Below are 17820 nucleotides of genomic sequence, written 5' to 3'. Positions count from 1 at the left end.
TAATTAACACATATAAGTAAATTACATATTTCATTACTTTAAATGTACGTTAAATGGTGATGGATATTCCTGAAACAGTTCAACGCGTCAATTTTCCATAAATACGTTATGTTTATATTTAAATCAATAATAATAGCATAAAAATTACATAATTGGAATATTTGATTTTTACATTGTAATGTTATGGAACTACCATTATCATTACCACATTATCTTATACCTTTATATATATACTAGCTGTGACCCGCGGTTGAAACCGCGTAAGTCCGTATCCCGTAGGAATATCGGTATAAAAAGTGCCTGTGTTATTTCAGTTGTCCAGCTATCTACGAAGCGAATAGTATTATTATTCACCAATAGATGTCAGGAAAAAAAAAACACGAATAAAACACGAATATGACATTATTTCAGTTGTCCAGCTGTCTACGAAGCAAAATAGTATTACTATTCACCAATAGATGTCAGGGAAAAAAAACACGAATAAAACACGAATATGACATTTTTAAAAAAAAATTCCTAGCTAGATCGATTTATCGCCCTCGAAAACCCCTTTATACTAAATTTCATGAAAATCGTTGGAGCCGATTCCGAGATCCCAATTATATATATATATATATATATATACAAGAATTGCTCGTTTAAAGGTATAAGATATAATTGGAATCTCGGAATCGGCTCCAACGATTTTCATGAAATTTATTAAATAGGGGGTTTTCGGGGGCGATAAATCGATCTAGCTAGGAATTTTTTTTAGAAAATGTCATATTCGTGTTTTATTCGTATTTTTTTTTTCCTGACATCTATTGGTGAATAATAATACTATTTTGCTTCGTAGATAGCTGGACAACTGAAATAACACATAGGCACTTTTTATACCGATATTCCTACGGGATACGGACTTACGCGGTTTCAACCGCGGGTCACAGCTAGTAGTTTACTTATATGTGGTAGGGTACTCGTAAAACGGTTTCCTTACAAATAAATGGCCTCATTCTAGGATTGCTCCATGAAATAAATAAGTGTTTTGACAAATTGGAGTGTGTGGCGTGTCCATGTATCTATTATTAGTAGTTAAAAGATGTAAAATATTACTTAATGTATATACACTTTCCAGGTATTATTCGATGAGAAGTTAATAGAGAACTCAGCGAGGTTGGAATCCGTATTGCGCGAGGAATTGGAAAAGATTCCAAAACACATGCTGACTGCCATCCGAGGCAGGGGACTTATGTTCGCCATCGATGTTCACGACAGTGAGTCAATAATTTTTAAGTTTATCTCGTTCGTGTATTCGTGAATACGTACTAATATTATAAATGGTAAAATAACTGTATGTTTCTGTCTGCCTCTTCTTAACGCATAAGCAACTGAACCAATGTAGATGTAATTTCGTAAGAAAATAATTTAAAATAAAATCACGGTCAACGGAAATTTCGTGGAAACAGGAATGAGCGTAAAAACGCGGGACTGTATCTTTTTCTTTGACTACGCGGGCTAAGCCGTAGAAAGCTAATACCAATATACATATAGCAAAAGGTTAATTTATATATAGTATTTATTTATATTGAATACAGAAAAGAGAAACAAGGAATAAATCATAAGAGAATCTACCAAGCGATTTAAATAAACTATATTTCGAACAGGCTATCCGGCTTACGACATTTGCAAACGGATGAAAGAAGCAGGTCTTCTCGCAAAACCAACCCACGGCCAAACCATCCGCCTCGCGCCTCCGCTGGTGATCTCTGAACAGCAACTACGTGAAGGCGCACGCATCATACAACAAACATTCCAGAACTATAAGAAATAAATAGTGCTATCTCAATTCTCAATCGCTCGTAAGGATCTTATTATTTTGTATATTATTGTTATTCTATTAATAAACGCATACGTACAGTGATTTCGTTTTATTGATTGAACAACCTGCTGTGATTATGATTGATAATCCTTATTCGATAATGAACGTATATTAACCTAAAGTGTTAGTAGGTTATACTACAAAATTTACTTACTTGCAAGACGAGAAAGTATTTAAGTTAGCTATAATATTATTAGATTCCATGACGTAATATGAGATATTTGGTCGAAGAAGGAACGTAAATAAAACAAGAAATCAATAAATAGCGTATATTATTTGTAAATATAATTTACAACGTGGTGTCATAAGACATTTAAAATCACAGTTTGTTGAGGTAAATACTGAACTAGCACGTAGCTTCAGGCTCGTATATTATTACGTATTATTAATACTTCAATTTGCGTATACAGTCGAATAGATGCCGATATTTTGAGGCGTGACTTATTGTCTAGATTACTGGCATAAGGCAATTTGTATCTTATTGCTATGGCTTAGAGCGCTGAATCAATTACTCCGATTTGGGTTCTCATTGTATCCATCAGTTTAGCTAGCAAGATGCTCTCGTCGAGGCTCATTTTTGGACTTTCGAGTAAACCTGTAATAAAAATATACTCCCAATGTCATACAACAGCTTCATAGACAGATGATGTGTAGAAACTTAGACAAATATTTAATCATTTATTCACTATCTGTCCGTCTATCTCAATGTAATGAACAGTGATAGCTTTTACAGACAGAACAGAATTTTTATAGTTGCTGGTGTAACAAAAATACTAAAGCAGAATTAAATAATAGATTAAGCCATAAAACACACGTTTAATGTATGCCATATTCTTTGGCGATTTTTATAAATAACTAGCTGCCCCGACTCCACCTGGGTAGTCTTTTATAGTAATTGAAATAATATAAACTATCCCATCTTTTAACCTGCACCTGGTGTGCAAATTTGATTGAAATCGATTGAGTAGTTTAGGAGTCCATCGCGGACACACAACGTGACACGTAATTTATATATATTAAGCTGGTACGGAGTTGTTTTTTATATCCTTGTATTGTGAGCCAAACGTAACCAACTTTTGTAACAAGCAATAAATCACGAAGCAATGTTTTCTCACCTTCATTAATACAATTCCAGCACTCCTGAATTTGGTAGCCGAGTCCGGCGCTGTTGTGAAAGTTGAATTTGAACTTCCCCTTCGGTAAAGTCCATTCCGTACTGTTAGCGGCTGATATGTGAAGTACTGTTGGACACCAAAAGTAATCCATCTAGAAAATACAAATGTCTTAAATACATTCACATTTATTAACCATTGAAGTTAGGATTGAACACTTTTCTTTATGATTACATGTATAGACATACCCAGTGACGTTTATAACAGTCGTTAAATTTATTTGGAATATTTTAAGTGTCAAGTTCAGCCAATTACATAGGATAAAACAATAGAAAACATTAGAAATACTGTTATTACACGATAAACACAGTCATTTAAAATTAAATGTGTTAGTTATTTGAGGCACTTTATACGTTGTAGGAACGAGAAGGTATTTGGTTTACATTAAAAGTATCAGTAATGTTTCAATAACTGTACAAAAGGTAAGTTTTGAGTTCATAGAATCATTTGAGCGATACAAAATTAATGAGTTTTTGTAAACTAATTATAGCAATACAAAGATATGATGCTATTATAGAACTTTATGTCGTCTCTACTACTGAGATAATTTTAATGGTGCCTCATACAAACAAATATGTTTTTATGGTTGTTAGTGTTAATGGCGGCAAAAAAAAAAAATTAAAATCCTTTTCGAGCATTCGTTTAAAAATGAAACACGTGTAAATAACATTGTTAAAAGTATATTATTTCATATCTTTGTCTTTATAGATACTTCGTGTACCATTGTTATTGAATAAGAACATGCGATTTGCATATTTTATTGATAAATATGAATAATTCCTATGGCTTCGAGAAAAATTAAAATGAATTGAAAAATTATAATAATAGCTGTTTCGTTTCATAGAATAAGAATATAATCGTGCATTCTTGGTGCAAAAAATATGAGATTTGTTTCTAGAACAAGCGAAACATTCAGGTAAGGGTAATACTATGAATGAAATAGTAGAAGGAAAAGTTTTGAATCTTTGTTGGTTTACCAGGATAGCTTACGTCATCATAAAGTATACACATCATTCGTCGTATAAATGAGTTTTAATTATTTTTCTTAATTATAAGATAACGTGCATTAGATATGACTCAAGGCTGTTTATCTATGCTAATATAGTTATTATCTATGTGTTACATTTAAAATCCATTTTTATTAGAACGCTGGTGAATACTGGTTAATTGATGGCTTTCCTAATCTAGAAATAAATAACGCACAAAATTGAATATTAATTAGAACGATAGACCACGATCCCCGCGACCTCCCTGGTTGTAAAGCGTTCGAACCTCATGAATAGTATTATGTACAAATCGCGTTTAAAGTCCGTTAACAAGTGTATGATATCTAATTGAAATATCGGTATCGATCGGATCGGCATAGTACATACCGCTATGGTCCCTTTAGTTCCTGTTATCTCCGCCCTATTTGTCAGCGTGGCTCTCGTCTGAGCGGCGATAGTTGCAGTTCGTCCGTCCGTATATTTCAGTGCACAAGACACGGACTCGTCCACACCGGCCTTACTTATATGGCCGGTGCACATGATATCGGTTGGCGGTTCTTTGTATATAAATTGGAGGAACTGAAGCATGTAAACCCCTAAATCCAATACCGCGCCGCCACCTAAATCTTTCATTCTGGAAAAAAAAGTTTCAATAATAGATGTAACTAGCTGCGCCCCGCGGTTTCAGCCGCGTATGTCCGTATCACGTAGGAATATCGGGATAAAAAGTTGCCTATATGTTATTCCAGTTGTCCATCTGTCTACGTACCAATTTCATTGCTATCGGTTCAGTAGTTTTTGCGTGAAAGCAACAAACACACACACACATCCTTACACACTTTCGCTTTTTTATGTTATTAAGTAGGATGATTGAATTTACAATATGATATATGTATGTAAATATGAACACCTTTTCTGACATGAAATTGTTAATAGCGTAATTGAACGGAGGGATTTAATATCTATACGTATTATTCAAAATTTTACAATGTTTCGTTTCAAGGTCTCACTTTCAATTTTATTTAAATGAAGTTGATGGATGCGTTGATGCGATGATGGATACAGGGAGTAATGATTGTAACGAGTAGGTTGTCATTATTTTTGACAAGTGCGGAAGTATATTGTGAATTCTTTTCGGGTACAATAAATAATCTTGAGCCCAATTCAATCAGGAAAAAATGTGGCCTTAACTGCGCACCTTCGAATTGTTGGTTCCATCTTCCTCGAAATACTTATAAATGTCATGTCGTGATAATTTATTTCCTGATTGAGCTGCGCCTTTAACGGAATATTGCATGAAAGTATATAAGCAATCTGAGTGAAATATCTTACAAGTTTCGTTCTAAGTCACTTATTTCCACCCCAAACTGTATATTTATATGATAGATGTCCCCAAGCCCACCAGCCGATATATGTTTATCCAAAGCGTCGTAAGCAGGAAAGAACCGCGACCACATCCCTTCGAGAAGAAATAGCTTCTTTTCGCGCGCCAAGTCCACAAGAGACTTCGTCTGCTTGTAACACATTCCCATTGGCTTCTCACACAAAACGTGCTTACCATTCTCTAGCATTAACTTAGTTATCTCGAAATGTTGCAAATTAAGTACGCTGACGAAAACAATGTCTGAAAATTAAAATAATCGTCTAGAGACTTCAAGGGTATGTTATTTGAAAGCGCATTAGTTGGTTTAAATCAATTAAAAAACTGGGGTAAAAACTAAGAACATAAATGCCTCGAGAATGATGCAGAACATACCTACTGAGGTGTCGTGCGCTAACGATTCGTAGCCTTCGTATGCCGTTGCGATTTTATGGAGCGTGGCCAATCTGTGCACACGATCTAGGTCTTTGCCGGCTATAGCTACGACTCGGTGCTGCTCGGGGGACATGGAAGCCATTGCTGTTAAGAAGTCGTGGGTGATCATACCGACCCCGACAATACCCCAACGCAGTTGCAAACTCATCTAAAACAAATACACAAATAATACAACGCACGGTCTCTACTGAGCGTATAATTTTTGGTGAAAATTGTCATTATTGCGATTTTACCGAAAAATGTCCGACTCTAGTTTAAACCTATATTTACAAACGCCACACACGGCAGAACTAATGCTTCTGTCACCGCTATAAACGCTTATTACGTGAAATTAGATCGCGATCACCGCAACAAGCGTAATTAAACACTCATTTAAAAAATGTGTACACAATACAAAGGCACTGTTGTATGAAACGAGATAAGCACATTTTCTACGTGTTATCTTATAATATCAAAATAAATCGCGTGTTTTTATCGCTACTTGTAGATGTATCAACTATCGAGTATTGAGATTTTTATTTCGTACCGCGCAAATGATACACTTCAGTTGCAATAGCCCCAGTGGGTTTGCTACCCATTGCGGCATTAAGGTATTTCATTCAGATGTGTCGCGCTGGGGGTCATTTCCATTAGTCTATTAGCTTGATTGTTTGTGTCATCACAGTATCATCAAAGAGCAACATAATAATGTTTGCTAATGATCCTTTACGACTGTTTTATGGCTGTTAATATACATCGGAATTCTTGATTTGAAATGTAGCTCTACATACATCTTACGTATTGGTATATAACTAACTATCAAATACATACATAAATCAATCAATCACAACACAATAATAAAAATGCAAAAATCGGTCAAGTCGGACTCGCGACACTAAGGGTTCCGTAAAAATTAGGTAGAGTAACAAAAAAAAATTATATTCATCCAATAATGAACCGCTGCTCAATCTATATTTTGTATTACTATTATAGCGGAAACAGAAAAATATCATCTGTGGAAAATATCGATTGTGTTGACTGTAGCTATCACGGTTCATTACGGCTTGGTGACAGACGGGCGAAAAGACAGACATGCAGCCGGAAAGCGAAGACTTGGCAGATAATAGGGTCGTATTTCAATATAATCCTTAAAAAGGAGTAAGGAACCCTATATAAAAGTATCATTAGATAAAACGATGCTTTAGACGAAGCCTAGATAAATTCATGTTTATCTGTTTATGTTTGTTTATAAAGCATGTATCTATCTCAATTATAATCCCATTGTATTAGATTAGAAGGTGGGTCTGATAATAATAATAAATCGTAATTTATTCATAGTTTATTTTAGCGAAATTATTGGTAATAACCATAAGGTTATTTTAACAGACACGATGATTATAGTGTAATGTGCCGGTAAGTGCCGAACTTGAAGACGCTATTATGATTCAAAAACAGTTACTCATAGATATATAATTAAGAAGGGGAATTTAACGTTACAGAAGCCCACTATTAAAAGAGCATTATACAGTTTCACGTTTCTCTAAATGATAGAATTTTTCTTTTACTAGCTGTTATACACAAGGCAGTCAGGCACACAAATTTTATTTGGAAACGGCATTATTATTATGAAAAGTGTATTGTTTAATTCTATTAAGTAGTCGATTAGCTTTTCGCCTTTGGCGACGCCCGCGCAGTCAATGAAAGCACTTGGTAATAGATCTCTATAATACACAAAAATCATATCACAAAATGCGACGTCAAAGAAGGATAAATAAACAAACGCATTTTTAAATTTATAATATTAATAATTAATGGGGATATGATGTCATATTATTAGAGGCATAGATATTGGTATAAAAATGGATGATTAAATAAAATGTGTTGTGATAACTTATTCATCCAAATGTAAGGTACTTTATATATATATATATTTTTTTATCATAGGTCCATACCTATTTTCTGTACTTTATAATTGCCTAAGAAACGTGCTTCTGTTAAATTAAAAAGGTACCATTACGTATTAACATTAATTCATATACAAAAAAATCTCATTGTTAATAAAAACATTAAGATCATAGAAGAAATGCAATCTACTAAATAATGAACAGGTAAAGACTTACATTTGTTAATTCAGGCATTATAAGTTTGTAATGTACGAAAATTCTTGAAGTAATCTGAAACAATGATAAGACAAAAACTTATGATAGCAATTTAACAACTGAACAATTCCATGTGGAATTGAAAAAAAAATGATAACAATGTACTTGAAAACATGACGAGAAACAGTCGATTATTTATTTATAACTATTTTAATATTTTAAATATTTTAAAATTACAAGTTAATTTAAGTCACTATGCTCACTTACTTCATTTAAATGTCAGAAGTTTCCTTTGGGGCAGGTCATGGGCAAGTCGCCACAATTTATTAAGTTATTTCAGTCAAGGTAAAAATAAATCCTCTCATTACGAGACTTCGTTTAAAAGTAAATCAATGTATCGTAAATATCCACAGTAATCACGAGACGCTCACAAGACAAATTTTATCATACAATGACAGTTGACAACACCACAAATGACAGGTATATTACCACAGATTTAGAACTAGTTGTATATTACTTACTCTGTAATATAAACTTGGCACTGGTATACAGTTGAAACTTATTGTCATTAAGGAAGAAAAATAATCTGGAATGACAAGTAATTACGATTTTTAAAGACAAATTAAGGATTTACATGAATCCACACAGCTTTTACTTCAAATTTGCGGTCGTTTCATTCTACGGCTTACTGCAATAAAGTTTATAATAAATGTCGCAATATGACTGGCCACATATTGTATAAAATAAACTTTCGCATATTTAAATAACAAAACATATCACGAAAGATATTTGAAATTTATATGCGTTATATGATAATATTTATTTAGCTTTGGTCTATTTAATTAATGCTTTATTTAGATTGCAATAATAATTGATATTAATATCTGTGGCAATACAGAAACGTCTTGTTTAGACATAACATTTGTCATGTGTCATATCATGTTTTTCATTTCTAAGCTTCTGTGCTGTTTTCTGCAGTGTTTGATAAAAACAAGATATTACAAAATAACAGTCCCAATTTTGTTATGCATGGAATCGTTCCCTATAATTCCATTTTAAAATATGTTGATTTTTATTCACATAGCTGTGATACATTTTTATTTTTATAAGTAAATCCTTTTTATGCTTGTTTTAGAAATGACGTTCGTTTTGTGGAGGTCATATTCCAACACTAGGAAAAGCATATTTTCGTGTAGAAAATGCAACGCAATAACATCACTTAATGAAATTGTATCCAGATCATTCAGTGATGAAAAAGATAATGATGATCAGGAGTTTATTAATAGCACGATTATGATCGAAAATGGGTATAATGTCTCAGAGCTTCCAGTAGTTATAAGAAAATTGAAAAATTTAACAGAATTGGAATCATATGAAAAAGGAACGGTTAATAATGTTAGTGACTCCTCAAGTTATCCTCTCATTCAAGACGAGTTCAACCAGTGTATGGATCTAAGGGATGTCTTTTCTTTGATTAACAAATGCACGAAAATAACTCCCAACATTGCATTAGGAGCGATAGAGAGAATTTATGACTTAGAAAAAAATCCATTGTCGTTACCATTTGATACTAAGAATGATCAAAACATAATTTTTGCTAAGGGTGCTATATTGGATAAGCTATTAAAAGTTGTTATGAAGACTGAGGACACTCAAACAATATTAAATATATTGAAGACAAATTCATCTCTAATTGAACCATACAAACCTAAGTTTTGCGATGAACTTTTGTTACGAGTGACAGACAGTAAGCTCTCCATAGATCATTTATCTCAATTTGCTAGCTTTTTGATGAAAAATAGCAATGAGCATTATACTGAAATTCTGGATAAACTCTGGGTTGGTTTTATTGCAAATGAAAAGCATATTAATGAATCAAATATTGTACAAATATTTAATATTCTTTCTGGCCTGAAAGTTAGTAAAAAGATGATTATAAATTTGGCAGAGCAGAAGTTATCAGAATTGTGGCCAAGAATTGACAGTTTATCTATGCAAGATATCATGGGAGTTTTTATTGTAGAAAAATATTTTTCTATGCAGTCATTTGCAGTCCTTGGGAATTGGTTTTATGCGAACATACATTGTCTAGACGAAGATACTATGTTGGATATTATTACAAAGTTAACAAGGCTTAATTATACAGATGATCAAATAGAAGCAGCTGTAGAGAAATACACAAAGTTGAAAGGCCCGAAGGTGACATCATACATTTTGATCATTGGCATATTAAATTATTGTATGCAGTTCCAGTTGCGAAATGAACAAATACTTGATGTATGTTGTGATCATTATATAAAAAAGATAGATAGTATACCACACAGTTTTTTAAAGTCGTTTATATATCCTTTTGGACATTTATACTATCAGCCGCCCATTAAAAATTTTTGGAACTTATCTGAAATAAAACTCCTTGAAACTTATCAAAAAATAAGTGTGGATGATTTGTGTTCTATTATATTATCATATATTTATATTGGGAAATATCCACTCCAATTAGTATCTAAGGTCTTCCATCCTGAATATGTAACTAGAATAAATAGTCCACATTTATTACAGAAGTTGTATTTGATAGATACTTCTTTATCAATTGAATGCGAAGATTACTCAGGTCCATTAATGCCTAAAGATCAGTGGCTTCAGCCAGTTGTGCAGGATGTTAGAATCAGTAATATTGTTAGTAAGATAAAAGATACCATTGTGGCTATAGTTGGAGAAAATAGAATATCAACAGAAGTGCTTGTACCAAACTATTGCTCTGATGAATCCTTCCTTATTGATATTTTGTTACATCCAGTGGGTCTAGGCAGTGATACTTTTAATTGGAAGTTAAAAATAACGAAAACTGAGAATTTAGCTATACTTATCCATTTACCTGACCATTATTGTTCTAAGAGTGATCAACTCATTGGCTCTCAGATGATGAAGATAAGACACTTAAAAGTATTGGGATTCAATGTTGTCAGCCTTAAATATTCGGTGTTAAGCCAACTTTACATGTCACACAAAACTAGTGATTTGAGAAAGTATTTGGAAGATAATATAATAGGCAAACAGACATAATCATATTCATTGTTTATGTGATAGATAACAGTATCATTACCTAATGTTTATTTGTATAGATTATTAGTAAAAGGTGTGTCTTTATACAAATTACATTATGTTATCTTAAATTCTATCAATTATTGTGATATAGAATAGTTGTTGTAGTCACTTAAGAGTAATTAAATATAAAGACAATAATTTGAATAACAATTATATTTTTCTAGTCCTATATATTTTTGTGCAATAATCAATAAATGTATTGAAATAAAATTGTGTACATACATTACTTTTTTTATTAACATTAATTTGGTTTTATGTTAAAATTAATTTAATTTTTTTTTTATCAGGTTTGTTGAGGGATTCCATCCTTATAACTCATCAATTTTAAGAGTACTTTCTTTCCATGTGCTATTACAAAATTCCATCCTGTGTAGATAGTTGTCGGTTGTTAGTCTACAGGTGGGATTTTAAAATAAAAGAAAAACATTTAAATTTAACTAGTTTATTATATTTATAACATTTTTCTTATTTTATTCACTGGCTAATTTACTAGAATAATTATTTGAATAGGTATTTTAATAATTTCTTAGCTTACACAATCGAAGTAGACAATAATATTGTTTTTGTTTAAACACATTTTGATAAGTAGGTAAAAAATAAAGATACATACACAATATATTTATAGCTATTTAAGTTAAAATGAATATGTCTAATCTGTTAAAGATAATTAAGGTATATAAATCATTGTTCTGCTCTCTTTTGTTTTGAGTAGGTAATAAAGAATAGTAGGTACCTATTAAAGGATTAATTGAAATTTCTAGGCTTATTTAGATGTATTGGTATTTAATTAAATAATCATTTGAATTAATTATAACAGAAGTTTATTATCAAAGTAACAGATAAAAATGGATGCTAAACTAAAACTGAAATATGAAATTTTCTACGTTTCAAAAGTACAGGTGTTTTAATATTCCGTTCGAATATTATTTAATTATAGCCAAATGTTGTATCACAGCGGCTCTAGCTTCTTCAATCTTTGTTACCAAATGTAAAATCTGTTTAAGTCGGCTCACAGCCTAAAATTTAATAAGTAGGTAGGTAATTTATAATTTATTACAAGACACTCGACAGAAGTTCAATAGAATGTCGATATAACTACTAGATTACTACTATGTATGAATGAAATTACGAACACGAATTTCTTAAATTTGATTGAAACGCTAGATGTGCTTAATAAATTACACCTATTTGTTTATTCATCTACCACTAACACGCTGCAATCAAAGCTTTCGGTGAAACGCATGAAAAGGGTATTATAGCTAGGTACTTGGATTTTTATCGTAATAAAATTATTCAACTGAAGGGTTATGAGAAAAATTAATTATGTAGTGTCATGGAGTATCTAAACAATTTGGCACACATATATGACACGACGTCTTGCTACTTTTTATGGCCTTTTACTTTAGGTAAGTGTTGAACTTATTGTACGAGAATTTCGTGTTATATGGGGAAAGACATTTTTATTCCATCAATCATCAATTTTTTAAATGGCTGTCTGTCGTCATCCTATAGGATATACATATACCTAATAGTATGTTATATTATTTTGAGAGCTTAAATAAATTATAGTACTCATCTCATAGAACATATACAGTTTTTGTTTTAAAATTTTAGCTACTCCTTTTTCAACACCATACTTAAAATCAAGGTATCTAAATAATTTCGTTAGTATGTTTTATATTTATATCACTAAGTGATAAAATAACACGTAGGTATTCAATTTAAACTAAAATAATTATTTTTTAAATATGATATATATATTGTGTACTTAATTTTATTAAGTGAATGTTGACAATTTCCTTTATACCCTTTTATTCAAAAGATCACACTCCTATCACTTAATCAAGGCAAAGTGCATAAGATGCATTTATAGAGTAATCGATAAACCACCCAAAGATTCACAATCAAGCCGACAAATAATCTAGAAAATATTAATACATATTGTTACGGTTATTTTCTAAATTTAATTTGTGTTCTTGTTTTTTATTCACAATCGAATATAAATAGTTTGCTCTACCAGGAAACGAATCAGTCCTACCTCATAATACTGTTCTTAGCCATTTTTTTGATTTAAGTAAATTATTTATTAACTGAATAATTTTGCTTGCTATATGAAACTAACTTTTGTATGAAATCAATTTAATTAAGCTTTTAGAAAAATTGGTGCTATAAATTTAGCTAGTTATGAATTAACTTGCTTTTTTCGATTATATTTTGTTAGATTTAGAAACAACAAAAACAAATAAATAATTGATTGTACATAATATTTGTAACATAACTCATACAATTATACACAAAAATAATTTAGCCTTTTACTTATGAAAGCAATTGTGAGTTTGCGTATTTTGCTCTATCTCTAATTTGCAAGTGAGAAAGGAAGAAAGGCCCTTACTCACACATCACTGCTATGAATACGATTTCTACCCAACAAGTTAAAAGTGATATCATGCACTAGTTCTTACATCTATTATTCGCTTGAATCTAAACAACTAGGATCTCAAAATTTCAAACACATTTAATATGATTAAAAGTAGTTTCTTACGATCTAATTATTTTACAACATCGATACCTATTTGGCAGTCATCTAACACTCTTCGCACATAAGAATGCTTACTAATTATCGTAATTTATTATGGTGTTATAGAAATCAAATTGACAATTTTTTCTTTGTTACAATGTTAGTGTATTGAAAGTTATTTGGCATTATTACACTCGAATTAACTTCGAATTAAATAGTGCCAGCAGCGATTGTTTTCTATGAATTATTTATGTAAATCCATAGATACCTAGAGAGAAGCAATAAGTGCTTTTGGAACACTTCTGAATAGATCTTAATTCAAATTATTAACTATATTAGGAAAGATGTGGAATGTTTCGATATCATATTTCTGTAAGAGTTCACTTAAAGTATATAAAAAGTGTAATTCTTTAATCTTACAGTTACTTATATATGTATTGTTAATCAATAATAGAATACAGTTATGTTTATCAGATAATTCAAATTCACTTAAGCTAAATTATAATTTCCGCTTATATCTAGTAGATATTTCGCCATTAATGAATAAGGTACAGATGACAAAAACATTATATAAACGATCACAGTAAGAAATCTTCTAACTACGCGAATGTGCGCAAAACGTTTACGAGTTTAAATTCTAAAGATACATTAAATGAAAGGTAAACCCTTCCATTAAATTATTCAATGCACTTTTTTCCTTTTAGTCCTGCTATTGCAATAGCAACTATTTGTGTTTCGTCATAATTTCAAACGAATCATTTCAAACTTCACAGAAAGTAATACAACTTTATATAAAATCAAATCATTGGAAATGACTAGATGAAAATTTAATCCCGATTGGATTCCTACGAGTCGTTCCGGTTCAATAAAATTTCATTTTCAGTCCAAAGATTATTTTAAAGTTGAGCAGACGTCGAATATCTTATGAAAGAAATTACTATTTACATTAAATTTTACAGAATCCACATAGTTTGTATATTCTAAATCTATAAAATAGCTATGCTTAACACCGATAGAAAAAATAAAGTCGAAGGATAAGTATAACAACCGTAAAATTAAAAACGATATGGCATATCTGTAACAAAGATATATCTACGCTCTCAGCTAGTCTATGACGAAACGAACTTAGAACTACCGATCTAAGTAAGGCTCTCCGTTAGAATAAGTCATTTAATTTAATACATAATATACTACACAACAGTGAATAAACTTCAAAAATAATCGTCCTATGTGTCAAATATAACAAAATTTACATCTAATGTAATATTGTAGTAGTCATAAGAAAAGTGTCCGATCGATTTACTTGTCTTTTGCTGGGATTTGTTTGGCAGGTAATTCTTTTAATAATTCATCAAAAGAAACTATTTTTCTTCATAATGTTTCTGAATTCAAACCTTTATTTTTGTTAGTTAACATTTTCGGTCAAGGATCAATGTTCTCTGTCGATTGGTCACTTGCGATGTTTTACAAAACAATTACATTCTTCGAAACATAAGCCGAAGACAAATGCGATAGTTCTGTTATACACTCATGTCTGTAACGATCAAATAATAACAACCAATAGTGTAAAAGTCACATAATTCCCTTGAATAGAAGTGTCATGATTCGTGCCTTGTAAAAGTTCCTAAAAACTTATGAAAACGTAATGTCCTAAAAATCGCACGTAACGTGAAATATTGCCTTTTTGTGTCAAGAGAAGGAGGCAGGCGATTCACGAGTAGATTGTGATCACCTCCCTTCCACCACCGCGCACCATCAACACCTTCTCCAGCCCCTCCGTCAAGACCTCCAGGAATTCCATATCTACGAAAAGATAAACACATTTTGTATTCCCATCATGGGGAATGTTAAAATCAAGTTAAATCCAAGGATATCAGAGACTTTTTTAAGAAATGGAATGAATATGTTATGAATATGTTACACCCAATGAAATCCCACTTTACTTATTCCTGGATCTATTTTGTATTTTTTTTTATTATCTTAGGCTACTTTAGGTTACACCTTGCATTTCTAATAAAAAGGAAACATCTTGCGCCTTTTCACTTAGTAGTAATTTTTACAGGCAACCGGGTCAAAAGGCATAATGAGATACTATTAGCGGGACGAGAAACAGATAACAAAATAATTGCAATTTATGCAACAATATATATAAACATATATTAAATATAGATATATGTTACTCACAGTTAGATTCTCTTTCCAATTTTGTGTCTCGCGGGGGTCCGGGTAGGTTCAGTATGACTAGTTGTGCGTCATGAGACCGGGACACGATCACCTCGTTCAGCTTCACCGCTGTGTGCATGCGACGAACCGTGCCTTCGTCACTGGAATTAGCGGTATTTTATGGAATGATTAGTAATTGTAATATTGTGTATTTGTATGTATCTATTTTGAGTGTTGTGTTATTAATTTCTTGCAGTTTCCTGTTTCTGCAAACGGAAATGGAGATTTCCTTTAAAGATAAGGTTGTGTAACTCTAAGAATATATTTTATTAATAGTTAGTATCATATGTATCTGCTTGTGTTTTTTCAAAAAATAAAATGATAGTTCAACTTACGGTGTTATATTAGGCAAATTGGGTTTTGGATTCAGCGCATCTCCGTTGGCGTTGCTATCTTTCTTCTCGGCATCCAGTGGTGGCGAAGGAGCTCCCTCACACTGTGAGTTTTCATCGGACGAGTCCCACATTGAATCAATTATGTGCAACAAACTACTTCGAAAGTCGTCCTATTTGGCGCCAATTGTCGATCCGTTTCAATATAACCGTTTCGTTCATTTCATTGTTTGTTGAGCGCCGCGGGGTTGCACATAATAGATTCAAGGCGAATGAAACACGGGATGTCATATATTATTTAAATTGCAAATCGATAGCTGACTACGTACATCAAAACATTCATTCCTACAGTGTGAAATGAAACAAAGAAAAGTGAATAAATTAACGTGAATGAATCAAACATATGACCACCGTGTGTAAATTCGCTAGGACCCGCTATTAAATATGATGATGGTTAAATCAAAACATTAAATAAATATAATAATGCTGTGCATGCTAATGATGTAAGTGCAATAGCTATTTAAAGTGGATCGTATGCCGATACAAAAATAAACTTGCACTTGCAACATTAGTGGATTAAATCCTTATAAAACATGTGACTGAAAAATAAGGATTTACATTTGGTTCTAAGCATGAACAATGTGCAAAATCAATTTCATATAGAAGGTTCCCTTGTCATTTAGAGTATCTCTCTTTTTGTTTATGTGGGTTTAAGTATGGATATCCCATTTGATTGATTTATAGCCCTTTAGAAAGCCAATTATTGTACTCTCGTTAAGATTTTCTGACAAGTGACCTCATAAATGAGACTATATCCTAAATAACATCAAATATGGTATGCTGTTGTTATTACATTCTATAAAGTTTGTTTATTTATAAAACTCTGTGAAAAGTTTCGATCGACGCCGTCTTTGACGTAGTGATTCCTCAATATCATAAATAATATATCAAAATTTTAAACGAAGGAAAACTAAGCCGATTTTATTTGATTGTATTTTTTCCTTTTCTTTTATTTTTATATATTCAATTCAAGCATTTTTATTTCGTGCTTTATTGTTCTTACATTTCTTTTATCTATATTCGGTTTAGAATCTAAGCTTATAGTATGTTTTAAAATTATTTTTAGAAAGATATTCACCTTGTCGTCAGTTTCTTTATCTTCGCTATCAGCTAGAGGTGGCGATGGAGCGTCGTTGGGATTGGGTTCACTACCGGGTTCCGCAAAGCGTACTTTACTTGCTGTTTTCACGTCAGCGTGGTGGTGGTCTACAATAGCTTGTACCTGAGTAGAAGAGTTTTATTTAATACGAGTATATATATATAGTATGACATAATTTTTATAAGGTATGGTTTTGGGTTACTGAGTCCTGTGTGCAATGCTGTCAGCTATGCTCGTATATATTTATATTTAAATGTACAGTATAAAGATAATTTAAGCAAAAATGTGAGAGAGAAAAAATACAATAACATGATAAATATAAAAAAATGAATACCTTAACTAAATTGTTATTATCACTTACACTATTTACATAAATATAATTTTTAAAACGATATTGAATAAATAACTTGCAAATTGTATGTGTATTTGAGAAGTAAATTTTCTACATAAATAAATACTTGTACAGCAAATTCCTATAGTACAGAAGGTATTCTTTGGATTCAATTGATTCTCTATTTTAAATACGAGTACTATAAAGTCGATTGCCATTTATAGGTACACAATACATATTAA

At 31.7% G+C, this 17820-nt stretch overlaps 4 protein-coding genes across 15 annotated transcripts in view; 2 read left to right on the top strand and 2 right to left on the bottom strand.

Annotated features, from left to right (window-relative positions):
• Positions 1-1892, top strand: part of LOC119829537 (ornithine aminotransferase, mitochondrial) — a 9709-nt gene extending 7817 nt beyond the window's left edge. For all 3 annotated transcript variants that reach the window (XM_038352094.1, XM_038352093.1, XM_038352095.1), the window contains exons 9-10: positions 1115-1253; positions 1644-1892. In XM_038352094.1, coding sequence (XP_038208022.1) covers positions 1115-1253; positions 1644-1810 — 306 coding nt within the window. In that variant the 3' untranslated portion in view covers positions 1811-1892. The remainder of the gene's footprint in view (positions 1-1114; positions 1254-1643) is intronic.
• A 221-nt stretch (positions 1893-2113) lies between these two features.
• On the bottom strand, positions 2114-8371 carry LOC119829704 (trans-1,2-dihydrobenzene-1,2-diol dehydrogenase-like). 3 transcript variants are annotated; one of them, XM_038352342.1, is made up of 7 exons: positions 8178-8371; positions 7932-8008; positions 5773-5980; positions 5349-5640; positions 4404-4650; positions 2974-3124; positions 2114-2453 (listed from the first exon to the last, which is right to left on the bottom strand). In XM_038352342.1, the coding sequence occupies exons 2-7, from the start codon at positions 7947-7949 to the stop codon at positions 2350-2352; spliced, it is 1020 nt and encodes a 339-aa protein (XP_038208270.1). In that variant the 5' UTR covers positions 7950-8008; positions 8178-8371; the 3' UTR covers positions 2114-2349. The 3 variants fall into 3 exon arrangements, with proteins under 3 accessions (XP_038208270.1, XP_038208269.1, XP_038208271.1); XM_038352341.1 differs by having other exon boundaries at positions 7932-7985; XM_038352343.1 differs by lacking the exons at positions 7932-8008; positions 8178-8371 and adding an exon at positions 6066-6370.
• Positions 8372-8845: 474 nt separating this feature from the next.
• LOC119829672 (FAST kinase domain-containing protein 3, mitochondrial-like) lies at positions 8846-11194 on the top strand. The gene has a single exon (XM_038352290.1). The coding sequence runs from the start codon at positions 9033-9035 to the stop codon at positions 10971-10973; it is 1941 nt and encodes a 646-aa protein (XP_038208218.1). The 5' UTR covers positions 8846-9032; the 3' UTR covers positions 10974-11194.
• A 321-nt stretch (positions 11195-11515) lies between these two features.
• Positions 11516-17820, bottom strand: part of LOC119829305 (solute carrier family 12 member 4) — a 278428-nt gene continuing 272123 nt past the window's right edge. For 4 of the 8 annotated variants that reach the window (XM_038351761.1, XM_038351759.1, XM_038351760.1 and 1 more), the window contains exons 19-22: positions 17227-17370; positions 16092-16261; positions 15718-15857; positions 11516-15336 (exon numbers count right to left, since the gene is read on the bottom strand). In XM_038351761.1, coding sequence (XP_038207689.1) covers positions 15245-15336; positions 15718-15857; positions 16092-16261; positions 17227-17370 — 546 coding nt within the window. In that variant the 3' untranslated portion in view covers positions 11516-15244. The remainder of the gene's footprint in view (positions 15337-15717; positions 15858-16091; positions 16262-17226; positions 17371-17820) is intronic. The other 4 variants (XM_038351765.1, XM_038351764.1, XM_038351763.1 and 1 more) reach the window with 2 other exon arrangements.

Source organism: Zerene cesonia, chromosome 10, assembly GCF_012273895.1.
Source record: "Zerene cesonia ecotype Mississippi chromosome 10, Zerene_cesonia_1.1, whole genome shotgun sequence".
NCBI lineage: Eukaryota > Metazoa > Arthropoda > Insecta > Lepidoptera > Pieridae > Zerene > Zerene cesonia.
This window is presented reverse-complemented; position numbering and strand designations above follow the sequence as displayed.